Source organism: Anolis sagrei, chromosome X (genome assembly GCF_037176765.1).
Source record: "Anolis sagrei isolate rAnoSag1 chromosome X, rAnoSag1.mat, whole genome shotgun sequence".
In the NCBI taxonomy this organism is placed as follows: domain Eukaryota; kingdom Metazoa; phylum Chordata; class Lepidosauria; order Squamata; family Dactyloidae; genus Anolis; species Anolis sagrei.
This window is the reverse complement of record NC_090034.1, coordinates 70,646,787-70,664,532: the sequence shown is the minus strand read 5'-3', so window position 1 is coordinate 70,664,532 and position 17,746 is coordinate 70,646,787. Positions and strand designations below refer to the sequence as shown.

The following is a 17,746-nucleotide window of genomic DNA, read 5'->3' as shown; positions in this document are numbered from 1 at the left end:
AAACCTGGATCAACATTGCCATATAATCTAGATTATTTGCTTTGAACTGGATTATATGGCAGTGTAGACTCATAATCCAGTTCAAAGCAGATAATGTGGATTTGTTTGCTTTAATACTCCGGATTATATCACAGTGTTGATCCAGCCTTAGACATTCCTAGAGAAATTTAGAAATTAGGTTAGAAATAAATGATTTCATGATTTTTCCACCTAACCTCCTGCAAAAGTGGAGGGCCTACTGTGACTAGTTATATACAACTACTTGTAGTAAATTTATTTATGCGAGAGCAAAGAGATAAGTAAATTCAAGTGAATTATGGTTGCTGAGCCTGGACCAGCACATGCAACGGATACATGGTGTTGTGCCCCTGTGCAAACAGGGCAAAAGTATGATGCCGGCACCCTCTTCCCTGCGACCGCTCCCTCTCCTCCTGCTCCCTTCGTTGCATGACCTCCGCCGCTGCATGGCGCATGCCCGCCCCACTGCCCCTAACGCCCGTCTGTCTTTTCCCTCTCGTAGGTGCCAGCAGGTGCTCCCTTTCTGCTGTAAACCTCCCCAAACATGTGGACTCTATAATCAACAAACGCCTCTCCAAATCTTCTGCCACCCTCTGGAACTCACCCAGTAGAAGTAAGAGACCCCTTGGGGGGCAAAGAGCAGCGGAAGGGGAGGTCGCGGGGGGTCCTGTTCCTAACATCCCCATCCCCTTCCTACCCCAGAGGCTCAGGGCCGTGTCCTGTTTTTGAAAATGGTTGCCATCATTGCGTGCCTTCAACTCATTTCTCACTTATGGTGAACTTATCACTGGGGGTTTTGGGGCTGAGTGTGTGTGACTTGCCTAGTTGGTTTCCATGGCCAAATGGAGAATGTAACTCTCGTCTTTGACGTTGTAGTCCAATGCTTAAACAGCTACTCCACATTCGCTTTGGTTTATAGCTAAGTGCAGAATTGGGCACTTGGTATAATTTAGCATATCCACTTTTAAGTCTGCGTTTTTTAAAAGCAGCTTTCTAGTCCCCATAGCTGCCAAGTGAACTACGCACATGTATGTTCAGATCAAATCCCAGGAATTTGAGGTGGAACTTGGTAGGATTTCCTTTGTAGTGAGAGCACCTTTCTTCGCTCTGTGACATGTGCACAAACTTACTGCAAATCAGTACAAATAATAATTATTATTATTATTGTGGCGCAGCTGGATGAGTGTCAGCTGCATTAAGATCACTCTGACCAAAAGGTCATGAGTTAGAAGCCAGCCCGGGTTGGAGTGGGTTTCCAACCAATTGTGTGTAGCCTGTTGTCGACCTTTGCAACCCGAAAGACAGTTGCATCTGTCAAGTAGGAAAATAAGGTACCACCTTAAAGTGTGGGGAGGCTAAATTAACTGATTTATGAGGCCATAAAGAAGACTCCAGCAAAGCATTCCAGCAGGGAAGCATGCGGGGAATGCGGAAGTGCTTCATCAGCATTGCAGATGGACGAGGAAAGCGACAGCTCCCCTGGTGGCCAGAAAAAAGTTAAATAGCCTCTGTGTATGTCTGTATATGTTTGTATGTCAAAAATTGGCATTTAATGTTTGCCATTTATGTGTACACTGTAATCCGCCCTGAGTCCCCTGCAGGGTGAGAAGGGCGGAATATAAAAGCTGTAAATAAATAAATAAATAAATAAATAAATATATTCTGCCCTATCTCCCCAAGGGGACTCAGGGCAGATCACAGTTACACATACACAACTAACATTCAATGCCGTTTGAACAGACAGAACAGAGGTATGTTGTGTTGACGTACGGCTTTGTGGCGCCTTGGAAGTTGTGCTCAAATCCAGCCACAGGGGGGTGCTTTTGCGCCATCCTCTATGACAAAGAGTCATCAGGACTTCCTCCTTCGTTTTGGTCACTGGGCATTTTCTGATCTTTTCTGTTATGGTGTCGTAAAATACCTCCAGAGCCCCCAGTGGTGCAGTGGGTTAAACCGCTGAACTGCTGAACTTGCTGATCGAAAGGTCACAGGTTCGAATCCGGGGAGTGAGGTGAGCTTTGAATGTTAGCCCCAGCTTCTGTCAACCTAGCAGTTCGAAAACATGCAAATGTGATCAATAGTTACCGCTTGTGTGGGAAGGTAGTGCACCATGCAATCATGCTGGCCACATGACCTTGGAGGTGTCTACAGACAACACTCTTTGGCTTAGAAATTGAGATGAGCACCATAGTCAGACACGACTGGACTTAATGTCAGGGGAAAACCTTTACCTTTGCATAAAGTACCTCCCCCACTTTTTACCGGTATCTAATTTCTCTACTTACAGCTCTGAGCTGTTTTCAAACTGCTTAGGTAAACAGTGAGCTGGGCTGATAGTCGGGTGTTCATGCTGACCCCAAGCTTTAAACTGGCAACCTTTTGATTAGTAGACCTTCTCACTTGTTGATGATTTACCAGCTGTGCTAAAATACAAATGAGGGGTTTTTTGTGGGGGGGGGGGGGAGTTCAGTGTGGCACATCATATGGAATTTGCACTCACCTTGATGCATGTGCTCACACTGAATATTCCTCAATTTAGCTGCAGGAGTTGGAGTAGATTTGTTGTTAGCTGCCATCAAGTTGAGTTCTGATGACCCCATGAATGGTAGATTTCCAAGATTCCTTGGTTGAGTCAATCCATCTGGAATGCAGGCTTCATCTTTTACCTTTCCAAGCATTATTAGCTCATGATGTGGCATAGTATGACAACCTCCCTTAGTCACCTTGGCTTCCAGGGAGAGGTCAGGCTTGAGTTGTCCATTCATTTGTCATTCTTGTTTTTTAAGCCAGTTCCCTCCATACCTATTTGTCCTAGGAATAGATTGACAGGACTACTCACCTAGAAGGAGTTTCATCGACCTTATGTGAACAGCTAAGCACGTTGTCAATTTCAAACATTGCTCAAGAGATTCTGTGGTTTGGATCCAACTGCAGCTTTTGTTCGGTTGAGTGCAGCCCTGCCACTTAAGGAATTTAATTATATATAGAAGGTGGGAGCATTAAACACACAGCTGCTTGATATTCATCAGAATGCAAGTGTCCCTTCGGAGAGAGATAGTTTATAAACAAATTATTATTATTATTATTATTATTATATTATTTTGCAGTTCCCAACTGTAAGCCGAGGGACTGGGCCAGATGTCACTTGCCAGCACAGAATGAATGTCTTAGCTTCTACACTGCCATAAAATCCAGATTATCAAAGAGGATAGTCCACATTATCTGCTTTGAACTGGATTAGGCAAGGCTTTAACACAGCTGGTTAATCATAAGCAGCAATAGATCTTTCCCAACGGAAAGGTTGCCAGTTCGAGCCTGGGTTGGGTTGAGCACCACACCTTCAGCCTAGCTTACTGTCCACCTAAACAGTTCGAAAACAACTGTGAGTAGAGAAATTAGGCACCACTTAAGAGGGGAGGTGTTTTACGGCACCATAAGAAGCCAGCGATCAAAGAACAGGAAGAAAGTCTGTGATCATAAAAGGCTAGTTGTCATTGAGGATGGAGCGAGAGCACCCCCTGTGGCCGTAATTGAGCATAACCTCTAGGACACCAAAGCCAACACATACCTCTATCTGTCTGCCTGTCCTGTATGTCTAACGGCATTGAATGTTTGCCATGTATGTGTTCTGTGATCTATCATGAGTCCCCTTCGGGGTAGGAAGGGCGGAATATAAATGCTGTAAATTAATAAATTATAAATTATACAAGTCTGCACTGCCCTATGGGAGCCCCCGTGTCACAGCGGGTTAAACGGCTGAGCTGTTGAACTTGCTAACCAAAAGGTCGGTGGTTCGAATCCGGGGAGCGGCATGAGCTTCCGCTGTTAGCCCCAGCTTCTGCCAACCTAGCAGTTCCAAAACGTGCAAATGTGAGTAGATCAATAGGTACCACTCCGGCGGGAAGGTAACGGCACTTGATGCAGTCATGCTGCCCACATGACCCAGGAGGTGTCTATGGGCAATGCCGGCTCTTCAGCTTAGAAATGGAATTGAGCACCACCCCCCAGAGTCGGACACGACTAGACTTAATGTCAAGGGGAAACCTTCACCTTTTACATTGCCCTATAATCCAATTCAAAGCAATTAATCTGGATTTTGTATGGCAGTGTAAAAGGGGCCTTGGCTGCCCATGAATGCTGTATTCAATCTTTTGGGCCAGACCGTATAGAAGTCAAAGGAGTGTAACTTAGTGCCGGGTTTGAACTAAGAGAGAGAGACAGGCAGAAGTGTACATTGAGTTGCCTTTTTTGAACCCAAGCTGCATTTTATATGGGAGAGATTTGGCTGAAAACTGCAAGCCAGCTTCTAGTTCAGTGGTGTCCAACATTTGGTCCTCCCTAATATTTTGAACTTCAGTTGCTCATAAGCTATACTTCGGGATCTAAAGATTCCTAGAGAGATTTCTGTTAGGTTTTTTTTTTTTAAAAAAAAAAAGAGTGTTTTTTATTATTTGCAGTTTTGCAGTGGGCTTGTGCCTCTAATCCGAACAAAAGTGGAAGACGGACTTCATATGCTTCCTTGAACACTTGTAGTGCATTGAGTTGAGAAAGACTTTTCCAAAGAGATTGGTCAGAGATTGGTTTAGTCTTCCCAAGCTTCAGCCATTTCGCCCTGAGACATTTCAGATGTTGAGAAGTGAAGCCAGGTTCTTCCGCATGTATGGAAACCACATATCTGCCTGATAGCTCTCAGAAAAAGGCACATCTTCCTCTATGACAGAGCAGGCTTGTTTTCTGCTGCCCTGGAAACTAGAACTCATAGAATCATAGAATCAAAGAGTTGGAAGAGACCTCATGGGCCATCCAGTCCAACCCCCTGCCAAAAAGCAGGAATATTGCATTCAAATCACCCCTGACAGATGGCCATCCAGCCTCTGTTTAAAAGTTTCCACCACACTCCAGGGCAGAGAGTTCCACTGCTGAACGGCTCTCACAGTCAGGAAGTTCTTCCTCATGTTCAGATGGAATCTCCTCTCTTGTAGTTTGAAGCCATTGTTCCGCGTCCTAGTCTCCAAGGAAACAGAAAACAAGCTTGCTCCCTCCTCCCTGTGGCTTCCTCTCACATATTTATACATGGCTATCATATCTCCTCTCAGCCTTCTCTTCTTCAGGCTAAACATGCCCAGCTCCTTAAGCCGCTCCTTATAGGGCTTGTTCTCCAGACCCTTGATCATTCTAGTCGCCCTCCTCTGGACACATTCCAGCTTGTCAGTATCTCTCTTGAATTGTGGTGCCCAGAATTGGACACAATATTCCAGGTGTGGTCTAACCAAAGCAGAATAGAGGGGTAGCATTACTTCCCTAGATCTAGACACTATGCTCCTATTGATGCAGTGGAGCAATGGCTTCAAATTTCAGATTTCTCCTGAACATTAGGAAGAACACCCTGATTGTAAGAACTGTTCAATAGTGGAACTCACTGCCTTCGAGTGTGGGGGAGGCTCCTTCTTAGGATGCTTTTAAACAGAGGCTGGATGGCCATCTGCCAGTGGCACTTTGATTGAGCTTTTCCTGTATGGCAGGGGATTGGACTGGATGAGTCTATGGACTGGATGAGTCCAACTATATGAGTCTATGATTCTATTCCATAAATATACTGTATATACTCGAGTGTATACTTTTTTGGACTGAAAAAGCTCCCCTCGGCTTATACTTGACTCAAGGTTATTTATTATTTTACTCTGTTATTAGTATTATTTTTATATCATGTATTATTTTACTCTATTATTATTACATTTACAATATGTTACTCTATTATTATTATTTTACACTATTTATGATTATTATTAGATTTATTATTTTACTTTATTAGTATTGCATTTATCATTTTACTCTATTATTACATTTAATATTTTACTCTATTATTACTGCTATTATTGCATTTCCATTATTTTACTTTATTATTATTATTACGTTTATTATTTTACTCTCTTTATTATTGTTGGAAGGATACATAAGTACATTTACATTGAAGAAGGTTAGAATAATGATTTAATCAGAGTTGGGCAGTCTTATCTCAAATTACAGTTTTATGTAAATATTCAAAAACATTGCACCTCCTGATGCCTCAATTAATGTAATTTTATTGGTATCTTTATCAATTTTATTGGTATTTTTATTTTGAAATTGACCCATAGTGGATGCATTTCCCACCCTTGGCTTATACTCGAGTCAATACGTTTTCCCAGTTTTTTGTGATAAAATTAGGTGCCTCGGCTGCATTTCCCACCATAGAATCATAAAATCAAAGAGTTGGAAAAGACCTCATGGGCCATCCAGTCCAACCCCCTGCCAAGAAGCAGGAATATTGCATTCAAATCACCCCTGACAAATGGCCATCCAGCCTCTGCTTAAAAGCTTCCAAAGAAGGAGGCTCCACCACACTCCGGGGCAGAGAGTTCCACTGCTGAACGGCTCTCACAGTCAGGAAGTTCTTCCTAATGTTCAGATGGAATCTCCTCTCTTGTAGTTTGAAGCCATTGTTCCGCGTCCTAGTCTCCAAGGAAGCAGAAAACAAGCTTGCTCCCTCCTCCCTGTGGCTTCCTCTCACATATTTATACATGGCTATCATATCTCCTCTCAGCCTTCTCTTCTTCAGGCTAAACATGCCCAGTTCCCTAAGCCGCTCCTCATAGGGCTTGTTCTCCAGACCCTTGATCATTTTAGTCGCCCTCCTTTGGACACATTCCAGCTTGTCAATATCTCTCTTGAAGAGATATTATACTTGAGTCAATATGTTTTCCCAGTTTTTTGTCGTAAAATTAGATGCCTCAGCTTATAGTCAGGTCGGCTTATACTCGAGTATATACGGTATGTGTTTTCATGGAGTTATATTTCCATGGCACTGTATCTTCATTGATCCTGACCTCAGGCGCTGACCGTTGCAAGCAGATCCAGCCACTCTAGTATCAGCTCCTCTCCAAATGTATCCCTGCTTGTGAGGATACTTGTTTCCACTCCTCGCTGTTTTGTTTTGGCCGTTGCTTAGGGATGATTAAAAATACTCTGGGCATCCGAACAAAATGCCGGAAGAGGCGAGGGGAACGGCAAAGCAAGGAAGGGCCGACGCGTCTGAGCCGACCGAGAGCGTCACCGGCTTTGCCTGGATGTTTCATAGATATGGAATTGGGTGGGACCGTGTGATAGAATCATTGAGATAGTTCCCCCTTAGACACACACCACACAAAACCTTTTGTGCAATTGACAGTGAGATTCCAGCCTTCAGAGCATCATTTTCCAACTAACCATTTCTAACCCAACGAACTCTATAACCTGGTAGCATATTTGCAATATTGTGTAAACTTGTGAACGCATTTTCTCCTAGTTTCCCTTGACCCAGGCATTTAACCGGGGGGGGGGGGGGGCTTGAAGGGCTTCACCCCCCCCCCCCCGAAATTCTCAGGGTGGTCCGCAAGAAGGCTTTACTGGTACATTATTTAAACTGCTATGTTTATTCATACCATGATCTGATCACCATGCTCAGTATATCCCATATGCATGGGGCTATTGGGATAATGATACAAAAGGTTTGCTAGGGTAGATCCTCAGCCCCCTCCTTTGAATCAAACTCACCCCCCCCCCCCCGAATCAAACTCAGCACCCCACGAATCAACCTCAGCACCCCCCGAATCAAAATCCTGGCTACGGGCCTGCCTTGACCCGAATCCTGTTCACAAAACCTGTCTTCTTTTGTGTATTTAATATGATATTTTTATGTGGTTATTCAGTGGGCATGAGCACAATAAGTAATGCTTTAAAAGCATATGATTTTTTAAATCGTGTCAGAAGTGAATATACTGCAAGTCGCCTCTGGTGTGAGAGAATTGGCCGTCTGCAAGGACGTTGCCCAGGGGACATCCAGATATGTTACCATTCTGTGTGAAGCTTCTCTTATGTCCCCGCATGGGAAGCTGGGGCTGACAGATGGGAGCTCACCCCCTCTTGCAGAGTCGAACCACCAACCTTCAGGTCTTCTGGTCAGCAGTTCCGCTAGGGTTCAACTCGGTGGTTCTCAACCTTCCTGCTTTAGTTCTTTGAATCCCACTTATAACAATAGAGTTGAGGACAAAGAGGTACGGTGGGAGGATGAGACATTGTAAACAACAGAGAAAGTGGGACAGCAAGGGAATAATTGGGACTATCCCTGTAAATCAGGACAGTAGGGGTATGTGACAACAAAAGTCCCATTCTTTTGCATAGATCTACTCAGTTGAAGCTGATAGTAGAACCACCCAGGAATAGGCTTGAATCCCCCAAAACACCCAGCCAAGCAGGATTTGGGAGATTCACCCCACGGACCACATAGAATCATAGCATCGGAAGAGACCCCAAGGGCCATCCTTGGGGTCTCTTAAAATTGTCCTAAGTCCCATCTTCCCTTAATTCGGTGTTTCTCAACCTTCCTGATGATGCAAACCCTAATACTGTTCCTCATGTTGTGGTGACCCCCAACCATAAAATTATTTCCATTGCTAATTCATAACTGTACATAATGTTGCTACTGTTATGAATCGTAATGTAATGTATTTTTATTCACAGGACCACATTTGGCACAAATACCCCATATGCCCAAATTTGAATACTGGTAGGGTTGGGAGGGGATTTGAATACTGGTAGGGTTGGGACGTCTCACAACACAAGGAGTGACCATCACTCAATAAATTATGATTTTGTCATTTGAGAGTTGTAGTTGCTGGGATTTATACTTCACCTACAATCAAAGACCATTCGGAACTCCACCAATGGTGGAATTAAACCAATATTGGCACATAGAATTCCCATGACCAAAAGAAAATACTGGAAGAGTTTGGTGGGCATTAACCTTGAGTTTTGGAATTGTAGTTCACCTACATCCAGAGAGCACTGTGGACTCAAACACTGATGGATCAGGACCAAACTTGGCATGAATATTCAATATGTCCAAAATGTAAACACTGGTGGGGTTTGGGGAAAACGGGCCTTGACATTTGGGAGTCATAGTTTCTGGGATTTATAGTTCATTCTGAACACCGTCAGTGATAGAATTGGGCCAAACTTCCCACACAGAACCCCCATAAGCAATGGAAAATACTGTGTTTTCTGATGGTCTTTGGCGATCGCTCTGACACCCCCTCACGACCCCCCCAGGGGTCCCGACCCCCAGGTTGAGAAACACTGGTTTAACTCATTGCACCACCACTTATGATAAAGGCAGTATAATCCATCTTGCTAAATATAAGGATGACATTGTTGAAACGAATTAAAATCTCCCTTTATTTCCTTTGCCTAACTTGAAAATGAGGGTTTCTTTCTAAAATAGGTTTTTGAGTTCTGATAAATTACCAAAAAGATGGGAATCGTTTTTTGGGGGGCATGTTTGGACCATGCCTTTTGCTTGATCCTCTCCCTCCCTCTTTTGGCATGAGAAATGCTAACCCCTGTGTCCGTTGTGCAATACAAACGCTCATTCCAGGGGGCTTTGTGTCAGTCCAGTTTGTGATATTGTTCACTTCTGTCCTGGGAATCTGCTTGAATCTAACCCTTTGAGCAATAAATATCTCCTGTTTGAGATGGAAGACAAGACCTGTCTCTTTTTGGCCTTCGTATTGCTCGTTGTTCAGTTCAGCTACACCTAGAAGTCGAAATGCATGGCAGATAGCAGGCTTTGTTACTACAGTATTTTGTTTTTGAGGACAATATAACTCTGGAACTCATAAGAACATTAGAAAGGCAGCCTAAAGCCCTTTCTAGTCCAAGATTCTAGTCCACACAGTAGCTGACAGATGAAGTGGTGGATTTATTGCCCTTGAGACCATCCGTCACTGCCCTGGGTTCTCAGCTTGTCCTGGCGCACCCAAAAACAGTCTCAGACAGTTCAAAGAGATTTCTTTATTCACAATTGTGAAGGCGTACAGTATCTTCGCAGACAAAACATGTCCCAAAGGGTTTTTATATCTCTTTGTAAACATCTCAGGTCACAGTTCTAGCCTAGGTCAAGTTTCCCATATTTGGTCATATTATAAAATCTTCTCCTTTCATTGGCTTAAGCTCACCTCTGCATTCTACCAAATTGGGCACTACAAAAGATAAACAAAAAGACACAATACGTGTTGCTCCTTCCCGAATGGGAGGGGGTATTCCTGCTTTTTCTAACTTTGGTTCCTTCACTGAGACAGAGGCCCCCTTTACACTGCCATAATCCAGTTTCCAAATCCAGATCTGCTTTGAAGTGGATTATATGAGTCTACACCACCACATAATCCAGTTCAAAGCATATAATCTGGATTCAGAAACAGAATTATATGACAGTGTAGATGGGGCCTGAGTCTCCTCCATCTTGTGTCTCTGATCCTGGAGATAGTATACAGTCAGCCTTCCACATGTGTACATTTCACTCTTGAGGATTTGATTTTTCATGGGATTCATTTAATATGTTCTCCCCAGGAAAATCTAGATCCTCTACTGTTATTCTGTGGTCAACCTCCTTTGGAAATTGACTCTAGAACATGCTGGAAGACCTGGATATTCCTAGAGAGAACACTTCTATAGGCATTGGAGGTCCACATGTGCAGTTCTGTAGTCAACCTCAAGCAGATATTGGCCATCTAGTCATGCTGGGAGCCCATTGTAAATTGATTCTAGAACATGCTGGAAGACCTGGATATTCCTAGAGAGAACACTTCTATAGGCATTGGAGGTCCACCTGTGCAGTTCTGTAGTCAACTTCAAGCAGATATTGGCCATCTAGTCATGCTGGGAGCCCATTGGAAATTGATTCTAGAACATGCTGGAAGACCTGGATATTCCTAGAGAGAACACTTCTCTAGGTATTGGAGGTCCACCTGTGCAGTTCTGTGGTCAACTTCAAGCAGATGTTGGCCACTGGGTTGTGCTGGGAGCCCATTGGAAATTGACACTAGAACATGCTGGAAGACCTGGATATTCCTAGAGAGAACACTTCTCTAGGCATTGGAGATCCACATGTGCAGTTCTATGGTCAACTTTAAGTAGACGTTGGCCATCTAGCCATGCTGGGAGCCCATTGGAAATTGACTCTAGAACAATGGTTCTCAACCTGTGGGTCCCCAGGTGTTTTGGCCTACAACTCTCAGAAATCCCAGCCAGTTTACCAGCTGTTAGGATTTCTGGGACTTGAAGGCCAAAACATCTGGGGACCCACAGGTTGAGAACCACTGCTCTAGAACATGCTGGAAGACCTGGATATTCCTAGAGAGAACACTTCTCTAGGCATTGGAGGTCCACATGTGCAATTCTGTGGTCAACTTCAAGCAGACGTTGGCCATCAAGTCAGGCTGGGAGCCCTAGAGATTCCTAGCAGAACACTTATCTAAGCATTTGTAAGTCTTCCTGTATGGCCCCTCACCCTTGTGAAAGTGGAAGGACTACCATATCTAAATCATGACTGGTGGCCATTAAAGGTTGTCTTTTATTTTGTTTTTATTTGCCCTCGAGCCAACCCTATGATGGAGAGACCTCCAAGAGCCCCAGTCATCAACTGCTCTGCTCTTGAGTTACAAACTCAGGATTGCGGCTTCCTTGATTGAACCACTCCATCTATACATTTCCCTCTTTTCGTACTTCTTTCCACTTTTCTGAGCATTCATCTTTTCCCATGAGTCAAATCATCTCATGATATGTCCAAAATATGACAGCCTCCTTTTAGTGATCTGTGGAAGGCCCTCTTCTTTAATTTTTTCCAGTCCCACTTCAGTTCTACTACTTCTTATGATTGTGAATCCCACAATCTGACTGTGCTTTGAGCGAAGAAGCTCTTCTTTTCATCTGGCCTGGTTCTCCCAGCTTGAGTGAATGAGGTTGGGTACGGTTACCGTTGTCCTTCCTCTGTATCTGCAAATTTGATTTTTGCAGAGCTGATCATAAATGGATTTGATAAAAAAATAGTCTCCCTAGATCAGTGGTTCTCAATCTGTGGGTCCCCAGATGTTTTGGCCTTTAACTCCTAGAAATCCTAACAGCTAGGAAACTGGATGGGATTTCTGGGAGTTGTAAGCCAAAACACCTGGAGACCCACAGGTTGGGAACCACTTCTCTAGATCCTTCAGTATGACTTGATGTTCAACCTCCTTAAGTTATGCTGGTGGACCTCAAGAATTTAGGAAAGAACACCTAAGAATCTTGTAGTGTTCCAGTACAATTCTAAGGTCAACTTCTGGTAGACAGTGTCCATAGAGTCTCACTGGAGGACCTAGAGATTCATAGACAGAATACTTCTCTGAACATTTGTAGATCTTCCAGCATGATCACTGCTGTTTTTTCAGTTTCACTTGAGTCCTGTGCTTCTAACCCTCCAAAATGTGGAATGCTGACTATAGGAAGAAAAGCTTCCCCATCTCAATTTTCTGCAAGTATTGGCCTCAAAAATCCTGCATCTTGTCCAGACTAGAATAGACTCAATTAATCAATGGGATATGTTGACTCACCATATCACAGTTGATTCAACAGGTCTACTCTAGTTGAGACTAACCCAACAGAATTTCAGACAGTGTGTAATATTTGCACAATATTTATCCTGTCTCAACATTACTCCCAATCATTTCCCTAAGTCACATGCATCAAACAAAAGACCTGAGGGCCAAATCCAATCCGCAACATCATTGTATGTGGTCCACAATGGTTTCAAATCCAGGGCAAGATAGTTACTGGGTTGTGTGTTTTCAGGCTGTATAAATGTAACTATTTTGTGGTGTTGAAGGCTTTCATGCCCCAAAACACTGGGTTATTGTGAGTTTTCAGGCTGTATGGCCATGTTTGAGAAGCATTCTCTCCTGATGTTTCACCTGCATCTATGGCAAGCATCCTCAGAGACTGTGAGGTCTGTTGGAAACTAGGAAAATATTAATGTGGAATGTACAGGGTGGGAGAAAGAACACTGTTGGAGGTAGGTGTGAATGCTTAATTGGCCACCTTGATTAACATTTAATGGCCTAGCCGTTTCAAGGTGTGGTTTCTTACTTCCTGGGGGAATCCTTTGTTGGGAAGTGAATAAAAAACAACACTCAAAAACAGGGGAATTCCAAACAAGAAACAGTAAGAGCCAACTAATCACTTCCCAACAAAGGATTCCCCCAGGCAGTAAGATGTCACACCTTAAAAACTGCTAGGCCATCCAATGCTAATCAAGGTGGCCAATTGAAACATTCACACCTACCTCCAACAGACAAGAATTCTGGACATTCCACAGATACATAAACTCAATTTTCCTAGTCTCCAGCCGACCTCACAACCTCAGAGGGTGCCTGCCATAGATGCAGGAGTAACGTCAGGAGAGAATGCTTCTGGAACATGGCCATAACAGCTCAGAAAACTCACAATAACCCAGTGATTTTGGGCATGAAAGCCTTCAACAACACAAAATAGTTAGATTTATACATTCTTACAATTCCAAACGGTTCTTTGAAGGCAACCATAAGGCTGACGTGACCCTCATTGAAAATGAGTTTGACACCCTTGCCCTAAGTGATACAGTTCCAGATATTCTAATCTTTGCTCAAACAATGTTAAGGCTCCTCCTTGCTGAGAGATTGCGTGCTGGCGAGGGTTGAAACTAAGACGAATCTTGGCTTAAGTACACCTTCCTCACCTGTCTTTCCTTCCACCAGACCGCAGCCTGCAGCTCAGCCCCTGGGAGAGCAGCATCGTGGACCGGCTCATGACCCCAACACTCTCCTTTTTGGCACGAAGCCGGAGTGCCGTGACGCTCGCCGGGAATGGCAAAGACCAAGGTAGGCAGGGGCTGGATTGAGTTTAAGTAGAAGTGTTGTCCCAATCGTGTACCCATTCACTGCATCTCCCTTTCACTGCGAAGGCAATATCCTATGGGAGCCTGGGAATTGCAGTGTAGTGAGACCCTAGAACTCTCTGGTTAAACTGCCAATCCCAGGATGACGTGGCAGTTGAAGTAGTATCATAGCGCTCCAGCTACCTAGTGTGAAGGGGCCCCAAGTCAACACTATCTTGATTGATATTTTTAATCCAAGTTTCTTCTGTTTATACTTGTTCCTCTTCTTCTGGTGTAGTTTAGAATTTTGAAACCAGAGATGTTTAAATGTTTTGGACTGCAGCTTCCATAATGGTGTATCTTTGGCTATTTGTTAAATCCGGCCCAAAATACCTTGAGTACCGCATCTCGGCCTACGAGCCCACGAGGACCTTGAGATCATCCGGGGAGGCCCTTCTCTCGGTCCCGCCTGCCTCACAGGCACGCTTGGCGGGGACTAGAGAGCGGGCCTTCTCGGTGGTGGCCCCCCGGCTGTGGAACTCCCTCCCTGCTGAAATTAGACAGGCGCCTTCCCTCATGGCCTTCCGCAAGGGCCTGAAAACCTGGCTCTTCGAAAAGGCCTTCAATTAAGTGCTATGTTTTGGAATGACCACCGGAATGGACTATGACTACGAGATTGATTATGACCCAAACAAGACGAAGCGGATTTTTAGTTTTAGTTTAATTAGCTGTGTGTTAGTAAGATGTGTGTTATGGCCCTGAATTTACTGTAACTGTTGTCTTTATGTTCTATGTTCTGTACACCGCCACGAGTTGCCTTCGGGCTGAGAGTGGCGGTTAACAAGTGCAAATAATAAATAATAAATAAATAATAAATAAATAGGGCTAAAAAGCGACATCCTGGCTACTCTCTCTGATCTCTATCCCTTTTTGCTATTATGATTATGCATATGAAGAGATTTTATATTTAATTTCAGTTCTCAGAGTGAATCTACACTGTCGAATTCATGCAGCTTGACACCACTTTGACTGTCATTATTATTATTAATATTAATATTATCTTTATTTGTACCCCGCTAGCATCTCCCGAAGGACTCGATGCGGCTTATAAAAGGCCAAGGCCTCAAAACACAACATAACAATCCAAAACTTAAAGCAAATTAAAAACAATTAAGCAATATTAAACAATATTAAACAATAAACAATACACCAAAACACAATAAAACTGTCATGGCTCAATGCTATACAATCACGGGAGTGTGGTTGTTTTATACCATGGGTCCTCAAACTTTTTAAACAGAGGGCTAGGTCACGGTCCCTCAAAATGTTGGAGGGCCAGATTATAATTTGAAAAAAAAACATGAATGAATTCCTATGCACACTGCACACATCGTATTTGTAGTGCAAAAAACACTTAAAAACAATACAATAATTAAAATGAAGAACAATTTTAACAAATATAAACGTATTAGTATTTCAATGGGAAGTGTGGCCTGGTTTTGGCTGATGAGATAGGGTTGTTGTTGTGTGCTTTCAAGTCGTTTCAGACTTACGTTGACCCTGAGTGAGGTCTAGGTAAATGACCTTAGAGGGCCATATTCGACCCCCGGTCCTTAGTCTGGGGACCCCTGTTTTATAGTGTCCTTTACCTTCTCTGCTAACTATGTGGGGTTTCATAGCATTGAGCCATGTCAGTTACAGTGGTGTCAAACTACATTAAATGTATAGTGTAGATCGCATGTGTGGCACTCACGGCCCGCAGGCTGATTTGGCCCATCATGATACTTTGTGTGGCCCTCTGGATGCTGGACTACAACTCCTGTATTCCTCTTCGTTAGTCATCATGACTGGAGCAGATGGGAGTTGTCATACAGTAACATCTGGAAGGCTGCAGTTTGTTCTGTTTAGTCAAGAGAGTGGGATTTGGATTTAGAGACAAGGCTTGTAGATATGGCTTTAAAATGTCCTTTAACCTTTCTTTCCCCAACCTCAGAGCCACAAGGCCTAATGGGTTGCAATTCCCATTATCCACATAGGGCAGATATGGGCAAACTCAGGCCCAGGGATCGGATGCAGCCCTTTGGGCTCTTTTCTCAGGCCCTCCTCTCTCTCACCATCCTATCCTTCCTTTTGTTCCGCCTTCCCTCTATCTTTCTCCTTCCCTCCCACCCTTTTGCCCTTTCGTCCTTCCTCATTCCCTTCCATCCTTCCCTCACTTTTGTCTTTCCTTCCTTCTCTCTGTCATCCCTCCCATTTCCCCCTTTTGTCTTTCCTTCCTTCTCTGTTTCATCCCTCCCTTCCCCCCTTTCGTCCTTCCTTCCCTCTTTCCTCCCTCTCACCATATCTCTCCCTTCCTTCCTCCCTTTCTTCCTTCCGCCCGCCTGCCCGCCCGCTCGTCCATCCCTTTTGTCTTTCCTTCCTTCTCTCCTTCTTTCTCCTTCCATCCTTCCCTTTCGTCCTTCCTTCCTTCTCTCTTTCCTTCCTCCATTCCTTTCATCCTTCGCTTTTGCCTTTCCTTCATTCCATCTTTCTCCCTCCTTCCCTCTCTTCCTCTTTCTCCTTCCATTCTTCCCTTCCTCCCTTTTGTTCTTTCTTCCTTTTCTCTTTCCTTCCTCCTTTTCTTCCATCCTTCCCTTCCACCCTTTCATTCTTCCTTCCTTCCCTTTTGTCTTTCCTTCCCTCTCTCTTTCCTCCCTCTTTCCCTCTCTCCCTCTTTCTCCTTCCATCTTTCTCTTCTACACTTTTCCTCTTTCCCTCTTTCTTCCCTCCTTCCCTCTCTTCCTCTTTCTCCTTCCATTCTTCCCTTTTGCTCTTTCTTCCTTTTCTCTTTCCTTCTTCCTTTCCTTCCACCCTTCCCTTCCACCCTTTCATTCTTCCTTCCTTCCCTCTTTTCTCCCTCCTTCCCTCTCCCTCTTTCTTCTTTCATTATTCCCTTCCTCCCTTTCGTTCTTCCTTCCTTCTCCCTTTCCTTCCTCCTTCCCTTCCTTCCTTTGTCAGGCAGCCAGTCCTAAGAGGGAGTGCTAGCATGCAGCCCCCAAGTTAGAAAGTTTGTCCATGTCTGGCATAGGGGATAATCAAAAGTGACGGGACTTGTTGTTCAAAGCCATCTGGGGACCCAAATGGGACAAAAACTAAAGAGCACAAACCACTGTGTAAAAAATTATAGTTAGTGCTCTGTAACCATGGATTTTCTGTCTATGGATTCAGTGGCCCTTTGAAGGCAACCATAAGGTGGATGTGGCCCTCCATGAAAATGATTTTGACACCCCTGTGTAAATGCACCCTAGAATTCTCAAGACCCCCCCCCCATCTGTTTTTGAATGAGTCCTGCTACCCTGAATCAAGGTTGTGCTCTATCTGCCATGATCAGAATGATGTTTGTAAGGTCGTGAGCAGAAGTAACACAATCTCTATACCTCATACAACTCCTGTTGGGTTCCATTCCCAGACTTGATTCCTTTTGCTCTTAGCCTTGGGTCAGCTGACTGTCCCTTACTCCCCATTACCTCCACAGTTGTGCCGGTGTGTCCCCGCTCTGCCTCTGCCAGCCCACTCAGCCCTTGCAACAACCACCGGATGCACCATCGCTGCTCGGAGCGACGGCGGCCGGCCACCAGCAGTCCTGATGTGACGCCTCGGCGCAAGGCTGCGGCTTCCCCTGTAAGTTCCTTTCTTTTTCACTCCCAGTAACAGCAACATTTCCTTCACACACAACAGCCTTCACACTGGAGCTTTACACACAATGACCTTCCACCTGGGACTTCTCTCACTGATGCTTCTCTCACCATGCCCTCTCAAACTGAGGCCTACTAACACACTGAGGCCTTTCTCCCACTGAGGCCTCTCCCAGACTGAGGCGAACTAACACTGAGGCCTTCCTCCCACAGAGGCCTCTCTCAGACTGAGGGTTGTTATAGGCACACCGGCTTATATTAAACTGCAGCTTTTGCTGAGTCATTGTATCCATTTAACCCTTTCAGTGCTTGACTC

The 17,746-nt window shown here is 44.3% G+C and overlaps 1 protein-coding gene across 3 annotated transcripts in view; it reads left to right on the top strand.

Annotated features, from left to right (window-relative positions):
• Nucleotides 1-17,746, top strand: part of MAP7D1 (MAP7 domain containing 1) — a 162,145-nt gene that overhangs the window by 119,451 nt on the left and 24,948 nt on the right. For 2 of the 3 annotated variants that reach the window (XM_060784576.2, XM_060784574.2), the window contains exons 6-8: nt 521-631; nt 13,638-13,760; nt 17,271-17,416. In XM_060784576.2, coding sequence (XP_060640559.2) covers nt 521-631; nt 13,638-13,760; nt 17,271-17,416 — 380 coding nt within the window. The remainder of the gene's footprint in view (nt 1-520; nt 632-13,637; nt 13,761-17,270; nt 17,417-17,746) is intronic. The other variant, XM_060784577.2, reaches the window with a different exon arrangement.